Here is a 21,747-nt window from a genome sequence, read left to right on the forward strand (position 1 = left end):
CATATTTAATTCAAAACTACTTGTTTCTGGTCATTGATTTGTTTATAGATAATTGGAGGAGGAGGAGGATATGTACAGTGGATACCGGTTATGATTTTGTACAGAAACCCATACCTAACCCCCCAACCTGTAATCTCTGCTGCGCCGAGCCAAACCCTAAATTCAACTGTAAACCCTTTTACTCTCTTAATGTCCTCCTTTCAGCCAATCAGAGAGCATTGACCAGCATGTGAACCTGCACAAAAAAGATGACTCACCTTTATTTTTCCAGCTGAAATATGAAGCCGAATAAAAGCTGTTTTCTCTTATCAAGATGGTCTGATCATGCACCATAAACATGGTGACCTGGGTTAATTCTCTACTCACATGCCTGAACAGGACGACCTTGGCAAACACTTTTGTTTAAAATGCCACGGCCAGGTATGGCAGCCAGACAGACCCGGTTGTAAGATTTATATCATTCCCGTGTCGGCTCCTCTTCAGTGGTGAACAAACTCAAAGGGGGTCTTAATAAAAAGTGATTTAAGTTTGAATACATTAAGGTAGCTTTGATTTCCTATGCATGTGTATGTGCACCTCCTCAAACAAGGGTTTACAAAGTGCTTTGACATGTGCAGACGCAAACACAACAACAACACATACGAACCAAAATCACAACAAAACACGACAACAACACAACCCACGGAAGAGACACCCAACAACAACAAAACCCTTGACAGTCAAAGAACCCAAACAAAAAGCAGACCAACATCAGAATTCAAGCAACATAATAACTCAAACATGTCACTACGTGTGAAAACGATGCAGACTGCAGTCCCTGCCCTTGGTCTGTGTTGTGGTATCGTATTTCTACTATTTCCAACATTTCCAGTTTAGCCGCCATGTTCAAAATTCTGCAGAAACACAAAAGCTAGAACGCTATTCATCAGCTCATACATCTCCAAAATTAGCGATATATCTTGCACAGAAATCGCACTGACAATTAGTGTTTTTAGACAGAGTATTGCAGAACTACGTAGACACACCAACAATCAAGTATGTAGTCCTCACGGGAGCGTGCCTATGTTCCCACATTTCTATGTTCCCACATTTCTATGTTCCCACATTTCTGTGTTCCCACATTTGTGTGTTCCCACATTTCTGTGTTCCCACATTTCTGTGTTCCCACATTTCTGTGTTCCCACATTTCTATGTTACCACATTTATATGTTCCCACATTTCTGTGTCCCCATATTTCTATGTTCCCACAGCCCTATGTTCCCACAGCCCTATGTTCCCACATTTCTATGTTCCCACAGCCCTATGTTCCCACCTTTTTCATAAATTTGTATCAGATTTTATCCCCCTTTCTCCCAATTTGGTACCCAACCTATTATCCAGTAGCAATGGACTACAGATGGAATGTAGCTTTTAGCTAAATCTGGTGCGCCCATCTCTTTGTTTATTGCAAACATTTAATGTAAGTGCACATTGTCCTTTTAAATAAACAAAATAAACTAAGTAGCACAGAGGCCTCACATTGACTAGCAGATCAGTCGAATGAAGCGCAGCAACTGGACGCAAACCATAGTTTGCAGTGCATTAATACCTCTGGAAAGTCGGGTTGGCATAGAGAGGAGGTGCTCCTGGGATGCTTGGAGTCACTTTCCAGCCCTCTGGAGGCATCATAGGCTCATGGATAGAAATGTGGGAACATAGAGCTGACCCCGTCCTGACAACGGCAAAGACCACTAGGGTGTAGCTGCGGCGTAGATTCCATATAAACCAACTTTCAGAATCTATCTATTTCACTGAACAATGTTAGTAAAATCATAGACTGTACAGTCTATAAGTCAAATATATGTTTTTTTAATTAATAGATGCTACATTTGTTTCAAGCGTCTACAGTTGTGTCACCTTAAAGTGGTTCTCAACTGATCTGGCCTCAGGATTCAGGACCAACCACCAACTCCCTCATGAAAAAATTGTGACCCAAATGTACAATTTACTTCTCAACCAATCAGATTTATTTATTGAAATATTATGCAGTTTTGACCTCAGAAGTTACAAAATGTGACAACACTAAGAGACTGAACAAAAATAGTGTAAAAAGCGTATATTTTTTCTTTTTCCTTTTTTAAAAACTTTTATTCACCAATACGGGCATACATGTAAAAAACAGCACACAAAAAAAAGAGAAACAAACGCATACAAACAAGAGGGGAGCTGAGGTACGGTACAGTTTTGCAAGCAGACCAAAACAAACATAAAGCAAAACAAAAAGCGCTTCTTTTTAACATAATATTTTTTCCAGACACACATTTGTGACCCACTGAAAACAACTCCACGACCCACTTTTGGGTCCCGGCCCTCCTGTTGAGAACCACTGCCTTAAACTAATGCTTTCTTCTTCTTTTTTTTATTTATTTAATAGCATTTAGAAAACAGCTTGTCAGTGAATGAGCTTTTCCCTTGTGTTTCCCAAAGAGTGAGCTTGTATAGTTGAAATCAAGTCACAAAGTCAAACATCTAATTTCACTCAGAGGATTTAACAAACGTCATTCTGTCTCAATTGGCTACAGAAAACCTGTTTTGCATGATTGGTATTCTAATTGAATTGTATATTATTCTCTATGTTATAAAGAATAAGATTCTTCTTGTAGTTCCTGCCTCTGTAGTTCTTCTTGCTGTTACTAACACATTAATAGTTTCTCTTCTTCATGCCTTTTATCTCTCATAGTTATGATTCAGCTCAAGCAGTGAAACTAGCTGCAGGAGGGAGATTGTGGTTCCAGAAGCTGTCACATCTCAAGGGGATATTTAACTGACTTCAGACCCTTATAAAGAACGTCAGTCAACCCGCCACTTTGATTTGGCTTACTTTGACTATAGGAAACAATCCAAATGAGAAATATGCACTGGGAGAAATGTAAGTAGGACACATCTTTTATTTACATGAAGCAGCTTAACTCTAAAATCAAGTGGGATTTGCTTACATAACGCAGAAATATGTTGTCAGAAGTGAAACGATTGATTCAAATCGTACTTTGAATTTGCTCGGAGGAAAGGAGCTGCAGAGAGGTTTGAAATGAACAATACTTATTTTTATTTATTTTATTATCTTTTTGTTAGCTTGGGGAGGAAAGAAACACAATATGAAAACAAAAGTATGATCAGTAGAATAGAATAGAAGAAAAGAAGAACAGAACATTATTTATCCACAGTGTGGAAAATTGTATTTAGCTTCATAAGAACAAAAACAAGAACATGATGACAAACAAACATTTCAGTTCAGCAACAGATCAGAAGAGCGCTCAGAGTCCTCGACAACATCAGCGTCCACTTTTTTTTTGTAAAAACAGTATTTAGTTAAGTAATAAAGTTGTTTTAAAAACAGACATTTCATATAGTTAGAGCTTTTAAAGACTGTCATTTCATAAACCATTGTGCAGTTAAAGGATCTTGTCGGGGGCCAAGATGTTTGTTTTTTTTCTACATACGAATAAATGATTTATTATGAACATTTTTTTCTGACTCTTGGCGGTCTGAAGCGTCGACCTGATGGAGCAACTTCAAACGTGTAATAGATGAGGGGGGTCACTTGTCATGTCGAGTGTTTTCTTTTTTTTGTTCTGTATATGCCGTTCACAAAGTGACATCTGTGGTTTCCCTATGATTGTACTGGCTGTTTTGACCTCTCTGGTAAATGTTAATGGTAAATGGACTTGAGCTAGTATAGGGCTTTTATATTCTTCTGATCTTTAGATCACGGTCATTCTGTGCCAATGTGCAATATGTAGCTATGAGCTAACCAATGTGTGCTAACATTAGCCTGCTAACACAACAACGAAGGCCACAGGAAATTGCAGCTTGATCAAAAGACATTTTTTTCTGCCGCTTGTACTTAACGGTGTTTAATTATGGCGCTTTCTAATTCAGGGAATGTAGAGAGGTTAGAGGAGCTGTTTGTTTTGGTTGAACTGGTGCTCAAGTGTGACATTTCTTCTTTTAAGTGTGCGACAAAACAAGATCAGTTTAAAATGCACAACAGACAACAAAAAATATTGAATAATATTTAAAGAATTTGAGAAAACTTAAAGTGAAACAGTTGAATAAATGTTCAATTTAAGTTCAAATGAAATATCAGTTTAGATGAAATAGCATTTGAATACTGCATTAAAGGGTTATTGGCCTTGAATAAAAGATTGTTGTTTGAATGTCAGCTGTAAACTGGGTTGTGTTTTTATTCCTCACAATTCATTTGATAAATTTAAAACTAAAAGCTGCACATGACCAGAGCTTACTTGATTTAATCCACAAAATGTTTACATGTCAGGAGTGGAGGTTTTTATTTTCTTCCAAAACTTCCATATAAATATTCCAAAACTTTTCCCGTTTGAATATTTGTCAGAAACTTTACCAAAGCTGTTGACTCTTTCGGAAAGAGGAAGGTGATCATTTGATAGTTGGCTGAATGTTACGATTTGGCCATAATCTTGATATGCAAAATGGTTTGAGGCCTGCACCACAGTAAAACACTGCACAGCTGGACTGCTTCCTCTTTTCTGTTGGTCGATGCTGATTGTCTGTCTGTGTGTGTGCTCATGTGTGATTGCTTTTAACAACATCTGCAGCTCATTTGAGTTTCAGTTCAAAGATCTAGATTGTAGCTTGTTTTTTTTTTGTTCTTTTACACCATTCATTTCCTGGTGTTTTGCACGGAGCACAATAAAGAAACAAACAGTTTCCTCATATAATGAGACAATGTGAGGCAGAAATTCTAGACTTATCTTATACCCCTGAAATAGTCATTTTTTTATTCTCAACACATTGCCCCAGACCCTAGAAATAATAGATATAGATCTGCTTATCAGAGTAAATAATTACAACAACAAAAAGGAGGAACTGAACTAATTTAAAGGCTGCTCTACTGCTGTTATAAATCACTCTTAGTGATGTGCACCACACCCCTGTTTGCTGCACACTCCTCACACTCCACATCTTTGCCAGGAGTCTTTATAAATCTTTTTTTTTCTTTTAACTGTTTGCCGTGTGACAACCTTCCCTACCTGCTGCAACACTAGAGCTGCTCTTCCATATCTTGAATGTAGGATGTAAATCGAGGTCAAACTCTCCACAACTGCCAAAACAATTTACGTCAAGAAAAACGTGCAACGCAGTCAGAAACGATGCAAATTAAAAAGCAAAAGGGTGCAAAAGTCCAAACTATAAGACATCGAATGTAACACGCATTGCAAATGAAAAAGAAAGTGCTGCAAAAAGCCAAAATGTGCATTAACATCAAACCTGCCATGCTGAGGCGCTGCTTGTCAACAGGCAAAGGAAGGCAACTGCTTGGGCCCCCCAGACGAGTAAGGGGCCCCCTTATGACTTATATACTTAAACCAAAGCAATGGCCCAAAATGTGAACATTTTTCAATGACAGCAGGAAACCTCCCTAACAGGGCCACTATCTGACAGCGCTCACTCTCGTTGCCCTGTGAAAACCAGAGTTCGGTAATGAAAGTCAACAAAGAAAAATGAAGAGGAATTATCCGTCTATACAAGAGAGAAAAAAGAAACAGGAAATAAGAGGAAGAGGAGTAAGCATCGGGACACTGGTAGACCTGGTGGTTAAGAATGCAGGTTGGAGGGGCCCCCAATTGGTTTTTGCCTAGGGCCCCAACAGACTCTAAAATCGCCACTATTGCCATGTTAACAAACATAACTATCTCAACTGGATGTGGAAGCCTTTGGCTGCACAACAATTTAGAACGACCCGGAGAACATGACTTTGTGACTTATCTTCATTGGTTTTGGTCAGATACAGCCCTCCTACAATCCTGGATTTCTCGATTATGCAAGACGGGGATCGATTATAGCAAGCCTCTTCCAACCGTGCCAGGACCAAGAAATTGTACTTTGCACAATACAGCCAACTCGCACAAGTCAATTAATTGGACCTTGGGGGTCAAACGTGCTCGGACACAATGCATATTGCATAGTGTGATTGCACCATCAGTTGCCAGAATAAAGACTGACACAGCAGTCACAGTAGCTGGTGATGCCTTTTCTTTCAATAGATTTATCTATCCATTATTGCGTTGTGCATGTTCGGGATCTGAATAAAGCATATCTGTGAACTGTGTCTTCATGTGCATGGTAAAAAACAGATTGTTGACTCCTTTAGGATTTTAAACCTCCTGTTGTTGGACCCCTGCCTGAGGGAGGGGACGCTTATCAAACGCTCATCTGCTTCCAGTCCCTGTTTCTGTTAAGCATCAGAGACCTTATTAGTCTGTAGAGGGACACTGTCTGACCTTTATGAACAGATCTATCAGATGCAGATAGTGAACTGGACGACGTACTGTCAAGACACCCTCAGCTCACAGCAGAGGTTAAGTGGAGGGTAGGGACAGCAGCAGTGTGGACAGACCTCCTCCTCTCCAGGTCAGTGTGTTTTTTTTAATGGCAGACTGATGCTGGGAGGAACAGTTATTGTGGAGAAAGTGGCAGAGCTCCTCCTGGTTCAGTGGAATATGATAAAATGATTGACAGAAATAAACACATGTGATTCCTCTGTATGGATGGAGATTTTAATATGGGACCTTAATGTGTTCCTTTTGAAAGATAACCAAAAAAAAGTGTTTATTTTTTTCCTAAATATCTTCAGATGTCCTTCCTCTCCGACAGCCTGCAATGAAACATTGGCTTCAAATGTAGTTTCTGTTATGGATGTTGTCCAATGCAAGTAATGAGTCATTTCATGGCTGGTTGCATTAAGTTGTGCTTATATCTGCTCCTGTAGTCAGAGGTTATTCACCATTGACTTCACCCAACACCAGGACCCAGATAAACAAACAATTATGTGCACCAGTCTGATTTTGGGGATTTGGACTAAGAGGGCAAGATCGATAAAATGTTTCCAAGAAAAAACCTTGTGCTGCTTCACAGCTCAACATCAGAGGAATCCGAATGCCAGAGGGTTTCATAGTTCTCAGCAGATGGATAAGCAGAGCGCTATCACTCTACTGAACTCTTGACCTCCATTTTTATATAATCTGTCACTTTAAGATTGATGTTTACATGTTTGGCATGAGGACGAGAGTTTGATTTGACTGAGACATTATCCATGACCTCTTGAGTTTTTCCAAGTCAAGTCAGAGCTGATAACTGGCATGTTAATGAGACTGTGTGTTTGTTTAACCACTGATAGTCATCGGCCTGAAGAAGTGAGTGTGCATGCTGTTTTGAACTTCTTTGACGGGACTCAGGTGATACTGAGACTTTTGACTTTGCAGCCTCAGGTCGTTCTGCACCGCAGGCACCGGCTGCAGCTTCACATGTACAGTACTGCTGCTTTACGTGCATGCAGAAAAGGTCCTCTCTGTCAGATCAGATTTCCCCTCATGCTCATACTTGCAGGAAGTCACTTGTTGTTAACACTCGGACTTGCTGGGAGACCATTTCTGTGCCAGGACATTGAAACAACATGTTATAATTAGTGAAAATATTGAATAATTGGGGTGGGCTCGGTTGCTGCCTGACTACACGCTCATGATAAACACATTTTGCAGAATAACAAAAGTTTTGCAATTGTATCCTGGTAACTCGAATTAGATTTTCCTTGCACATATCACAGTTTTCAAATGAATGCACAATAATGATTTTAAATGTATTTTAAAATAAATTTAAATAGTATTTACACTGCATAGAACAGAATATAATTGTTGTTTTGTTGTTTCTGCACATGTACAGGTACAGTATAGGGTCTTTAGAATGAGTGTGCATTTTCTCTAGAATCAATGTTATGTACTCGTATTACAGACGCTAAAAGAGAAACAAAATGGATAAAATTGCAAAAAAAATATGCACAAAAAATACAATTTTTGAAAAATACATTTAATTAAGGAAACAGTGTAAAAAACTATTAAAAAAATATCCACGTTCTTTTCTTGAGAGTTTTGTACTTCTATTATTGCACATAAACATTCTGAACATATATGATTGCACATCACACTTATGCACTACTTTTGCTCATTGTCACTTTAACACATCGTTACTGCATGCGGTGCTAAAAACAACTTATTAGAGGGGAATACATACTCATTTATATAAAGTGCTACCACACAAATACAAATTAAAAAGATAGTTTTACAGTCCTTTCTCCTATTAGTATCAGTTCACAGTCAGAACACATGACTGTATTAATGATTATACATGTTTATAAATTACAAAGTTATTATCATTATTATGAACTAGAGATCATTGTGAGCCTCTGTTCATGAACTCTCTGAACTCATCATGTCCATCAGAGAAAATGCTTTCCCGACATTTCAAGGAAAATGAAGAAAGGTTTGCCTCTCTCTCTCTCTCTTTCTCCCTCTTTAACACACATTCTCTCACTCTCTCTCTCTCTCTCTCTTTCTCGCCTCTCTCTCTTTCTGTCTCCCCCTCTCTCTCACTCTCTCTCTCTCTCTTTATGTCCCCCCTCTCTCTCTCTCTTTTTCTGTCTCCCCCTCTCTCTCTCTCTCTCTCTTTCTCTGTTTCTCCCTCTTTAACACACATTCTCTCTCTCTCTCTCTCTTTCTCTGTTTCTCCCTCTTTAACACACATTCTCTCTCTCTCTCTCTCTCTCTCTCTGTTTCTCTCTCTTTAACACACATTCTCTCTCTCTCTGTCTGTCTCTCTCTCTCCCTCTCTCTCTCTCTCTCTCTCTCTCTCTCTCTCTCTCTCTCTCTCACTATAACACTGTTTTTGATTTCTCCAGCGCCTCCAGCAGCACTGGCCCGGTCCAGGCCGTACCAGGGAGTTCGAGTCAAAGACCCGGTCAAAGAGCTGCTGAGGAGGAAGAGGAGTCTGGAGCCGCACAGCACCAAGACAGCGCCCCCCACTGTGGTGAGGATACATGACACATGACAGTTACATGACACATTTTGTCAACAGTTGCACATTGCAACCATTTACAAACAGACACATTGGTGCCATAACAAAAACAAATTCAACAAATGTTGAAATAGACGTTGGCCCTCGACAGTTTCCAAGGAAATTTGTGTTCCAAAGAACTTTGCAAAAACTGACCACATTCTTCCCTTGCCTTTATCACAGCAGCATTAGTCATTAAATACACAAGAAGTGGAGGATTTCTTATAGCAGGAGTTGCAGTTTGGAGCAATGATTGATCAGGATTATTTTGTTGTCTGACTAATAAAACATTACAAACTAACACTTTGTGAGATTTAAAAATTCCAAAAGTACACCTAAGGTTAGAGTCTGCAGAAAAATATTCAAGTAGAGCAAAGGAGAAAATGATTTCTTCTGAAAGAAAGGGGGGGAAAACGGTTTCCATGACGAAAACATCGTGCCCAAATGATTTATCAGCACAAGACTGCAGGCATGACGTTCGTCACTCATCAGATCTGTGGTGTGGAAGAACGGAGTCGAGGATCTTTATGATTTCTGCAGCAGGGAGGTGTCTGCAGAGATCAAAAAGAAAAACACACACACACACACGACTGAACCTCCACATGCACTCTCAATCAATCAATCAATTTTTATTTGTATAGCTTCAACTCATAAGTGTTATCTCGAGACACTTTACAAAAAGGAGGTAAAAGACCTTACTCATTGTTTTTTAACATCTGCAAATAGCTGCAGCGCGACAGATCAGGCCTGTTCTGTTGGGAGTCCTCTTGCCAACTATAAAATTATTCAGCAAATTATAGATGACATTTTGAGGAGCTGAAAGAGAAGGCTTCTGTGGGGCCATCAGGATGTGAACAGTCGGGGCCCAGGGCCTATCCCAGAGCCAAGAGGGGGATTTTCTCTTTATATAATCCAGGTGTTTTTCCATGACAGTTACAGCCATTTCGCACATGGCTCCAGGCCTGGGCACACAGCCCTATGCAAAATAACATGCAGCTTTGCCAAAGAGCCCTCCCACTTGCTATTTATTAACGCCTACCAGAGCTGGAGAGGAGACACACAGCACGTGCTGACACACAAACTGTGGACAGAGCTTCACAAAGTGGTCATCATTTTCTCTGCTTACCTCAGACAGTATGACCAGACAAAAGTTCTCTTCTCGACTTTGGGGTCTTTAAGTGTTCCCCTCGCCTTACATCTAGAGGTTTAACATTTTTTTTATTTATTTAACCTTTATTTAACCAGGAAAGAAACTCATTGAGATTAAAAATCTCTTTTTCAAGACAGGCATCAAAACATGAACAGAGTTTCACATGGACAACAAGCAGCCAATCTTTCAAATACAAAATACATTAGACATTAAAAGACACAAAATGTTTGTCAAAAATCATCCACAAACACATCAGGAAGAACATCTACAGCCAGATGTGTCCGCCTCCAAGTCATTTAACTTCCTCTTAAAAGCATCCAACGAGAGAAGTTCATTAAGTTTAAAGGGAGCAGCAAACTTAAAGGCCTTTTTCCCCAGTTCAGTTCTGACTTTTGGAACAGACAGTAAGAAAAGGTCCTGAGATCAAAGATTATAAGACCCTGTACTCGTCTGACTGATGAAGGACTGAAGGTACGAAGGAAGCAGACCTAAAATTAAAGTACATTCACTGTAATTGTATTATTCACAATAAAATCCCAATCATCCTTCCATCTTTAAGGAATGATCCAACATTTTTCCAAAGTACGTCTTTCCCTTAAAAGATGGATTTTACTCTTATTGGTATTTTCTACTCAAAAGCAAGGTTGAGTGTTAAAGACAGAAAGTGGTTGTTTTAATGTTTGTGTGGACATTTTCTGTGAGATGACACCAGAGACTCTGCTGGTTGTCTCTCAACCGCAGTGGAAGTTATCAGCCTGTCCAGGAAACAAAAAAGTGACTGCATGTATCCGAGTACAGCTCAGCCTGTTGTTATTGCACTTCAGATAAAACAACATAAATCATGTCACCGGCTCATGAGTTACCTTCAGGGATGCTGGAAGGCAAATGTTCTACCTTTTGAATGCAGCTGGCGGAGCGCTAGTTTCATAACTCTGGATAATATAGGAGTGGTGTCACGCTTCTCTTTAACGCTCGACAATGCAAGCGAATTACCAAAAATTCTAAGAAGGCTGACCCGTCTTGTGTTCTGAGAAATAATGAATGAATTTAGGCTATAGTATCACTGTCAGTGCAGATATGAACTGTAGCTATGAGAGGGTCACTTCAGCCAAAGTGTTAAATAAGCTTTATTCCATCTCACCAGACATAAAATCATGCAGCTAGTTTTGGTTTTACTGCCGCGGGTTATGCCAAGAACAGACTAAATGTTATAAGCCTGATTACAGCGCGATATGGCAGACGTTGGGTTCCGGGACCTCGTAAATCGATCGCTTTGTCCTGGGTAGTCAGGACCACAACTGGGACGCCTTTGGACTTCCAGAAGTTTCAGCGTGTCTGATTTTCTTCCTGCCTTCTACGATGTGTTCTGTCACATCAGTGACATTGACCAATGAGAGCACAGAGCGCTCTGCATGCACAAAAGTCACAAGCACTAGCAAAACAAGAAGAATTATGAATTTGGACATGCAAAATGGAAAATAAAACATTTTTTTGTTACTCTGGATAATCCACAGACCTCCCTCTGACCATTCCACACTAGGCTGAACACTAGGCTCTGGTCAGAGATGTATCTGTTGAGGAAAACTTTCTGTGAGCCATACTAGCTTAATTCTGGAAAAAAGAAAAGAAAGGTGAAGACAGACATTTCAGAAATCTGACTAAGCAGGACAAATCATCTGCATGGCCTCTATTTAACCAAACTGTTATAACTCCTTACTCCTCAAGTACAGCTGCTATGTCAGCCTCCAGACACATGATGCTGTGGGTACCACTCCAGAGTCCTCTTCAGATCCTAACGCCTGTTGTTTTGTAATGACTTTGATTTAAGGAGCCTTGGGGACATCACAAGTCTGGTTTACAGCATCAGATGGTTCGTGCAAACAAAAGGGAACCCAGTGCAGTCTCCTTTTGAAACCAGTCAGTTGTTGCTATGTTGTGTTCTTTAAAAGAGTCGACTTCTTTCTAAGTCATGTATGTCAGTGTTAGGTTTGGCATGTAGGTCCTTGTCTTGCAAGACTTGTGTGATGCATTCAGGTTAGTTTAGTTTCTAACATGTATAGGATGGTATTCTTTAAACCTAAAACTTTATCTTATTCCTAAACTAACAAAGTTATTTTGGTGCTAAAACATAATCACATTGCAACTGTTTCACAGCTGGAAGCACTTGTTATAAATTCTGCTTTTACAAACTTTAGGATGTGAAATGTTGCTTGTTTTTTATGAATTACTGTATATTTATAATGGCTCTGGACTTGCAAAAAGATCTTTAGGTTTTGGAGCACAGAGCTTACATATTTTACAACTTGTAGCGAGCATGTGGGTTTTTTAATGTTAGACACTCTCTTGCACTAAATCAAATCTTAATTTTTTCAGGTTTACTGAGCTTGTGATGTGAAGTGCAGCAGGCTCACATATAGCACAAAGGATCATTGTTTAAACAGAGAGCTTCGGCATCCTTATGTTTGAACAGCTCCTTGTAACAGTGCACACTCTCTACAGTTAAACGCACCCATCAACACTTACTTTAGCAGCACAATTGTTGAAAAGCTTTGTTGATATTATTAAGACCAAACCTACTCTCTGCCGCCTCAGGCAGCACAAGTTACTTGCTGTCCTTTATTCAATCAAGTCAGTAGGATTAAAAGGGATACGTTTCGAAAAGAAAAAACTCTGAACATGTACAAAATCTGCCGCAGGGTTTTTTTTCTAAATATCCGAGCTACCACCTGTCATGTCACATATTTCAAGTTTTGTGAGGAGGAAATAACTTTACTGCCATTTTTCAATTCATGAAAAGCAATTATTTTATAAAATGTTTAAAGATACGATGACATATTCTTTCCTATCTACTTGAAACTTTTGCATTTCAAAGGGTTTCAACATGTTTCAATATTTGCCAAGAAGTTGACTTATTCCCCCGCACAAGAGCTGTGCTCCATGGAATTCTGTCTCAGAGAGCAAAGCACTCTGGGAGTTTTCTTGTACTTCTTTGAGGCATAGACTGTATATGAGAAGTTGACTTAGACACCAAGTTTAAACCTGTTGGTTTGAATAGAATAAATGCTGATAGGCCTCACAGGGGGGGCGCCGATTACCTGGCAGTTAGGCCGCACTCCAAAAAGTGGGCGGTACAGGATCAAATATGACTTGTGGCTTTTTTCAGCCTTACCCACATTTAAATTCCCAACCCTCTCCCGATTTCTTTATCTACTGTCCTTTCCAAAATAAAGACAAAAAGCCTAAATGACAGAGAGCTTCTGTAACATTAACCAGCTCCTCAGGGTCTCTGCAGTTATTCATGCATGTGACAGCTCTGCTGCCTCTGAACCACCGACTGTACAAATAATGCACCATTAGAAATGAGTTCGTCAACAAGCTTTCTGAGGCTTTGCGTTTTTGTGGAGCTAGAAGTGACCATGTTTGGATGAGAGATTGACATTTGAGAGGAGAGTGGGGTTAGCAAATGCAAACTTATCAAAGCTATAATGTTGATAATAGTTCTTTGGCTGTATTTCCAAAACATGACAATCTATTTTTATGTGGGTAGCTCCTAGTTGTATATTTGTCAAACTAAAGAAGTCAAACTGATCAAGTGAAAGGTCCGCTATACGTTGCATATTAAGCTAAAAAGCTGGTGCAACACAGCAGACATGCAGCTAGCCAGGTTTTTAAGAATAACTGATATTCTCACTACAAACAAATCAATGTATGACAACCACTGATAAGCTAACAAGCTGTAGGGACAAAGACACCTGCTTACTAGTGCTAACTTCTCACACACAGATCTCACTTACAGAAAAGTTATTGGATCATCTGTTTAAATACAATTAAACGCACAACAAGCCACACTATTGGTCTGAGCATTGTTATAATTTAAAGTGGAAAGTTATGTAAAAAAAATAAATAAATAAAACACTCTAAAATGAGCTTCAGAGACCAGAATCGATTAGTCTAAAACATGTTTTATATATTCTTTGATGAGGATTTGCTCACTTGCTCAGCATCATGTGGCTGTTTGAGGAACTGTGGTTTCGGCTCACCCACGTTGACTCTATTCCTCGTGTACTGCTGCCTTTAATTGTGCCCTGCAGCCTGTCTGCAGGACACGGCTTCTCGCTGCTCTCGTGTGTAGAGGCACCCGCTGCATACTCGGTCATTTCTCCTGATCGTCTCTCACCACACATTGTGTTTTGTACGCTGCTGATCATGCACTCCTCCTTATACACAAATACATTTCCTCCTTTGAGCACGTAAAAACCTTTCAAAAGGGATTTCCTGTATGTGGTTTTTACACAGTGGACTTAAGGGTGTGCACATTTAGCCCATAGAGAGGTAACAGAGATAATTCCTTCAAAGTTTATGTGGAAAGCATCAATACTGGTGTCAAACTGTAGCCCCTGGCCTCAAATGGATTACATTTCATTTAACATGACATGTTTTGATACAATGAGGCAGATTAACAGATACCTTTACATTTACAGTCAATCTTTAAACAGTGCCATAAGATCCTGAATTTAAGTCTCACTGGTATAAAAGAAGCAGTCTGTTTTTGAGGGTCTCCTAGATGGAACAAAGTTTAAACTGTCTTCCTGTGTGAGGATTCCCATCTTGTTCCGCAAAGTCCACTTCCTGCACTTTCTGTGCAGCTGTGTAGCTCTTTCAGTACCAATAGTGTAAACCTGATAGCTACCTTTACCCAAGTTGAGCTCTCAGCCTGAGCGCAGACCCAGGGTATGTGACCAGTTTGTCTGGAGTCATGCTGCTCACTTTTTTTGTTTTTGATTGAGTCAGTCTTTTCAATCAAACCAGCACTCCAAACAATAAAACCATTGCTTTCTCTGAAGGTAGAATTATTATTATAATAATGAGGGAGAAAAGGTGTTAAAAAGTGTGCACCGCCAGCCTGGCCCATGTCACTATGCATCCCAGCACAGAGTTTTACTGTAACTTCATCCTGAAATGAATCATGTCACTCCTCACTCTCTCTCTCTCTCTCTCTCTCTCACTCTCTCTCCCTGGTTTCCTGCTTCATCCACTGTCCTATTTCTATACAGTCTTTAAAGCTCAAAAATCGATCTTTAGACAAATGACTAACTCTGGAGGATTCTCACTTGCATTTTGTGCAGGTGCCTTGGTCGTGAAAGATTACATTGCAGGCATGACACACTGTCTCTTTGCTGCAATAATACAATCAAATTCCTCTAATTTTCTAGTTTTCCAAGTCAAGGTTAACTCGAATCATTTCCGAAAGCTGAATTCACCAGAGACATACTGTATGCACCAATAAATGTTTGTGTATCCCTAGGGCTCACACACACACACACACACACACACACACACACACACACACACACACACACACACTTTAGTAATAAGCTCCACTCAGCTGCTGTTGACACCTGGACTTGATCGGTACAAGTGTAAATACTTAATATTTATATATAAACATTAACATGATGTGTGTTTATGATTCTACTGCAAATTACTGACATGCTCAATCCTTTTGTTTCATTGTCGTAATGTGTTTTGTATTAGGATGTGGTCTCACACAGCAACCAGTCATCGTACACACAAGGTAAATGTAAATTCCTGACTGATACCTCTGAGTGTTACTAGAAACATTTGACAAACTGATTCCCGCCAGTAAAAAACCTTGCATGTCTTTAAAATCCAGGCGTCTTCACCTCTGACACTGTTTCATCTGAGTTGCCTGCCGTCAGTGATGCAGGGCAGCTTTTCGCGGGATGGAAAGCTGCAGCTTCTGCCACGACCACCAGCAGCGCCAGCCTGCAGACGGCTGTTACACCCTGGACTTCATCCGACTTCAACCAGCAGGACCGCTCAGCAGCTCAGAGCTTCGCTTACACCTCCACTCCTGCCCTCCCTGCCGATGTGTACATGCAGACTCTGTGTCCCAGCTACACCATGCTGACCTACACACACACACCGATGCTCACTAACTTTGGGGTGAGCAGGAAACAACCCTGGATAACCCTGGAGTCCCTCGCCATCTCTTTTCCAACAACAGGATGTGATGAAACGAAACACTTCATGAACTCTCGAAGCCCCATTTTTAAAGAGAAAAAAGTTGGACACCAGGCTTAACTTTTAGCCTTAGCTTCATGGAATCTTTTTAATTATAAGGTTTTTAAAACTAAAGTTACAGTGGAGTTCATCAGTTGGACACTGATGTAATATGTGAGGCATCATATGTGGGCTGAGTTCAGCGTTCTTTGCCCTGATTGAAGTGCAATGCTTAATGCTACCTACACCCACAAGCCCTAGCAACCTTGGCTAGCGAACGAAATAGTCCATATCAAGGTGAAATGGAAAGTCAAAAAGTTGGTTCAGAAGGCCAAATATAACAGGTTACAAAGAATGGAGATATCTACTTAAACTACTAACTTTAAATATTCAAATAAAATGATGTAATCCTGTGAATATTTTATCATTATAAATACAAAGTAAAGCAACGAGCAGCCTGTTGCAGCACAGCCAAATGAGTTGATTTTAACAAAAGCCCTGCCTCTGTCAAGACAAATAGCCAATAATGTTTTAAGATTCTGGGGTGACCAATCAGATTTCAAGGGTGACCCAGGCCCCTGGACACCCCCCTGACCTGCCCCTGTGAGGAACAGGGTACTTACTTTCACAGCTCCCCGAAATGAACAATAGTAGTCAGCACCTCAGCCTCATTTAAGTAACTACTAAGTTAGCATGCACTGCAATCTTTTGTGAGTTCATTTGTGAAAAGAGCTAAGGATGGCGTAGGAAACCTACTTCAAAAGAATCTATTTCTGTCATGTTTTTAAGTCACGTGAAAATGTCCATTCATTTCAATAGTGTGCTGATATACAGAAACACTATGCTGTAAAGAACATTGCAGTTTTTGGGAAAATGTTTTTCTCTGTGGTCGGTCGGTGGTATGTTTCTATGGATGGAACATTTAAGTCCTATCTGTTTTCGTTTCAGAACATACCTATGGCTCCAGCTTCAGCTGCCCTCCCACAGATTGAGCTCCAAGATTCTGGGTTGACCTACCTGCCCTGGGCCCCGCCCCTCACCACCATCTCTACCATGCCCAACACAGGGGTCCAGTACGCCTCCGGCCATGCAGCGCTGCCTGGCTCTTCTCTTGTCCACCTGCCCATGTCCATGTCTCTGACCACCATGATCCCTCATGTTGTAGATCCTCAGCTGCAGGTGCCGGACCCCCCGCAGCATTCGGAGGCCCTGGACCCTGAGTCACATGATCAGTGTCTCGATGAAGATCCAGATGTGGGGTCTGAACCCCCGAGCCTTTTGGATAAACTCCTAGAAGAGCAAAAGAATGACGATGAAGAGGAGAACAAAAACTCATACAGCAGTGCATATTTTGTTCCTGATAATTGAAAATATTTGACTGTTTTTCACTCATGAAAGTATGTGTCCTCATTTTGTAGCTATCGCCTATAATTGATTGTGACAGCACCAAGATCAAATAATTAGCTAAATTCTTACTTGTGGTTTAATGTGTACATAAGGCAAACATTAATGCTTTTAATATTTCAGATGATTTTGCATCATTACAGACACACATGGTGTGGCTTAAACATATAATTTTCAAGTGACCACCTTCTGTGGTGAACAGTGAAGCCTATGCAGAGGTTCGAAAAACTGCAGTTCCTCTAGTGTCCACTTGATGCTGCCTACAAAAGCCCTGAAAGCCCCTTTAACAACCATTTCAAAATGTCAATTTTTACAGCAGAAATAAACATTCATACAGCCTGGTTCAAACAACACTTGGTATTAATAGCTCATTGGTTTATTGGTACAAGCTGTAGTTACTTTTTTTTAAAACTTCAGAAACCAACGGGTGACATCCCTGATTTTACCCGCCAGAATCCAGAAGTTTCCGCTCAACTGTTGCCCTGGAGACTAGGGGGTTTGTTTTGTATTGTCAAGCCAGTGATGTTTTTCAAATCGGAGCCTTTGAAGGAAGAGATATGATGGCTGTTAAGTATTTAACCTTATAAAAAGGTCATTGTCTGTAGGGATCCCTTCTGTAATGTTTGTTGGATATTTTGAATAACAATCTGAACCAAAAACCAAAAAGTAGTTTTAGTTGACAAAGTACATTTGCCTGAAAAAATTCACTTGAAGCCAACCTCAACATATTCAGTCTGTACAAACAGGGCTCAGGTTAAAAACACAAGAACTCCCCTTTAACCCTTGTGCCCTAATTACTTGTTATTATGACCAAATATGTCACACCTTTTTTGTATCTATTCCTCTGGATTTTTTTCCTTTTTTTATTTTTATAATGCTTTCAATTGATTTTGGACATTATGAATTGAAAAATTAACCCTTTACATGCCACTTTGGATATGTGTATGCTCCACTATAACGACATGGGAAATAGAATTAAGAATCCCCTTCATTAAGTAGATGAAAATAAATTTGTTTCAATGGAAGTCAATCTACTGTACCAAGTTTGGGCCAAAAGTTTTTTTTTTTTCAATGATAGGCAGTTGTCGCATGCAGTTTAAAGTATACAATTGAAAGATATCGGGGGTTTTCGAGGAAGCAGTTACATTTATGGACTGTCCATCTCCTGACAGCCTCGAGATAGTTGCCTCAGCAAAAAAATATGTTGTTAATGCTCTCAGTTCCAAAGAACTGGCAGACGATCTCTGCGTGTCCAGGGAATCATGTTTTTGTATCTTTTACTGGCTGATGATTTGTAACACAGCAGAGGAAGAGCTGAACTCTTGTCAAGCTGACCCCTGGTTAAGCAGCAGGTGGGACAGATTAACTGTAAATGGCTGTACCATCAGTATTTTTGTGTCATGACCTCATGGAAATGGAAGAGTGGCACAAAAAGATAACTGTGCTCTGTTATAAAAAAGAAACAATGTGTGTCAAAGTTCATCCTTCATTCTCTAAATAAGCCAACTAATGCCGGTGAGAACATGCAAAGTCATAAACCCTTTGAACCCTGCAATACTTTTTTTGTTTGAGTTTATTGTGAGGTCATCGTTTAAGAATTTCTTCAGATACTGTACAGATATTCAAAAAGATGTGTGAGTCAATGAAAAGTTCTATCAGAAAATATGTATCACATTTTGTCATAAATAAAAAAAAGTAATGTTTGCAAAATAAACACTCAAAACATATGAATCAAAACCACTTAAAAACTCAGAGTTTATTTAAATCCTGAAAAGTTTTTACTTATTCGGATATGCAAAAATGTAAAGGACAAATAATAATAAGTTGAGAACTTTTGTAATGACAGAGAAATCTAAAAAACGGATGATTGCACATTAAGGTCAAGAGGAAGTGAAGGGGGGAAGGGACACAGTGGTGTTCAAAGATGATGAAGGTAAAAGAAAATGTCTACAGACTCCGACAGTGACGAGTCGGGGTCTGTGCTGATTCACAAGGACCTTTTCACCTTGTCTCACTTCACCATCAGTGGATATGTTCTGTAAATGTGAGTAATAACAGCTAGCTTAGCTCGTTTTAAGAAGTGATTACTGTTGCTATGGGTGCAGCTCTAACTCTAGATCCCAACGGACTATTTGTATAGCGGAGAAATTAAGCATTTTCATATCACTGAAATCATTTCCAAATCAAGAACTGCATCAAGTGATTGATTTTCAGGTAGTCATGTAATAAGAGTGATAATATAGGCGGGCAGGCCGTTATCATGGCGCAACACATTCAGGGTGAGACTAGACCCCGACATGAAGCTCTGCCTGTCGGGGTTCCATTCAGCAATTACAACCCTATTATTATCCCTATTGTATTAGAAAAAAACAATGGTGTGTGTGTTTCACACTGGTGTGTGATATGTAAAGTTAAGGCCAACAGCATGTTTTTGAGAAGCTGCAGTGACAGACAGGGGTGGAGCAGCGATTTTAAAAGTGCGGGTGTTCAAATGCTAGTATATTACTACCCTCTAGCAAATCAACACATTCTGTTTCATTTAATGTCCAATAACTAATGTTAGCTGACACATCATACAACAAGACAAAGTTACAAAAGATAATTAGACTCTAACTTTATGAACATCCATTGTGAGTAACCCAGTTAGCTCTAAAAACCAGATTCAAAACTGAATGCTTGACTGTGATGCTTTTATTTAGCTTTTCTTATTGCCTTATGCCTCAGTCTCTTTATTTCTTCTTCATACAAAATGTACTTTTATTCATCGTGAAGTTATGGGAGTAAATAAATACAGCTAAAAGAACAACCTAGAGGAGAAAATGTTACACTAACGTTGTTTTGTGAGGTGGATTTATCTTAAAAACATTTGTTTGGGTGACTAACTCTCTTTCAGAAAGATGCTACATGTTGTGGATGTATCTATTTGTTAGCTCTGACTCAGCCAGTGATGAGTGACAGGAGGATTAAATGCACGTAACTTTACCGTGCTTCAACTGTAACCAAACAGCTCTGATTGGCTTAATTGTCACTTAATAAATCTTACTTGACCAATAGGTTTTCATCAATGACTCCACTGGTAAAAAGTGTGGGGGATGAAATTCCATTTCAGTGTCGCAACACCCACAACACCCACAACACCCACGGGGGAGACGTGCCTGGCAGATGTAATCATCATCTTCATCAGTCTGTGCTCGACTCCAAGTGGTATGGATGAACAAGACGGCCAACCCACATCATATTCATCAATTCATCCTTTGAGACATTCCTGTGAAATGTGATGATTTGTGTCTGAATGTTGCAGCAACCTCTGACTGGAAAAGCCAAAAACTACAAAACCTCAATGAGCACTAGAGAGAGTGTATTTAAAACAGAGTTCAGAAGTGGATTTGGTCACTATAGCTCATTTCTCTGTTTATTATGAGTGTATGGAGGCTAATCTTTAAATTAGGTCAGCTCCGTTTCTTATTAAGAATGTGCAAAACGACAGTTTGTAGTAATTATATTTGAGACCGGTAATGTTCTTTGAGTTACCCGGAAATCCTAAATCTAAGACAGGATCCCCCACAGTGGAATGTGAACAAATGGGCCCCTGTGTCCAGAGAGTTGCCCAGGGACATCTGGACAAGAGATTGTATCTGTGACCTGTGTTGTCCTTTGAGTTTATGACATACACATATCTAAGACAGAAACCCCCGCAGTTGTAGTAAGAGGGGTTGTCCTGAAAACAAACAGATATCCCCATGTTGTTCTCCTGTGGGGTGTGTCCATAAGTACCAGAGTTTCTGTATGTTCGGGAGAGATCACTTTTGGCTGTGTCTCTCCCAGGTCGAACCATGGCGAGCCTGGCGATGCTGTAACTTGTTTGTCAATAAAATGATCATTATGTAAGCAAGTCAGTGTCAATGGCAAATTTCTTCATCATCAAACATATCAACAACAAGGAAATCCACATCAATGACAACAACAAAAAAAAGTTAGTTTGAAACTCCTGAAATGTAAGACATTTCTTTTTTAGAAAGCACAGAGTGCTCTGAAGCGTCTGACACTGCAGCGTAGGATGTAGGATGGGGACTTGTCGTGTTTCCTCTTGGCAGTGAGGGCCCTGTGAGTCTCAGGGGTTTTCCCCCAGGGTTAAACTGACATCGTGAGAGGGGCTTCAACTCGTCTGTCAGATCCTCACACCTGGAAACACCTGAGATCGTATCAGAGGGGGAGAAAACGTGCCCCGCCTGCTCATGTGAAGGGAACATGTGAAGAGAAAGTTG

At 40.0% G+C, this 21,747-nt stretch overlaps 1 protein-coding gene across 1 annotated transcript; it reads left to right on the forward strand.

Moving 5' to 3' along the window:
• Positions 1-2,694: 2,694 nt before the first annotated feature.
• Positions 2,695-19,222, forward strand: LOC132980098 (POU domain class 2-associating factor 1). Its single transcript, XM_061046025.1, has 5 exons — positions 2,695-2,908; positions 8,750-8,877; positions 15,590-15,629; positions 15,729-16,021; positions 17,027-19,222. Exons 1-5 carry the CDS (start codon positions 2,884-2,886, stop codon positions 17,444-17,446), a joined length of 906 nt encoding a protein of 301 aa, XP_060902008.1. The 5' UTR covers positions 2,695-2,883; the 3' UTR covers positions 17,447-19,222.
• Positions 19,223-21,747: the final 2,525 nt, after the last annotated feature.

This window comes from Labrus mixtus, chromosome 9 (assembly GCF_963584025.1).
Source record: "Labrus mixtus chromosome 9, fLabMix1.1, whole genome shotgun sequence".
In the NCBI taxonomy this organism is placed as follows: Eukaryota; Metazoa; Chordata; class Actinopteri; order Labriformes; family Labridae; genus Labrus; species Labrus mixtus.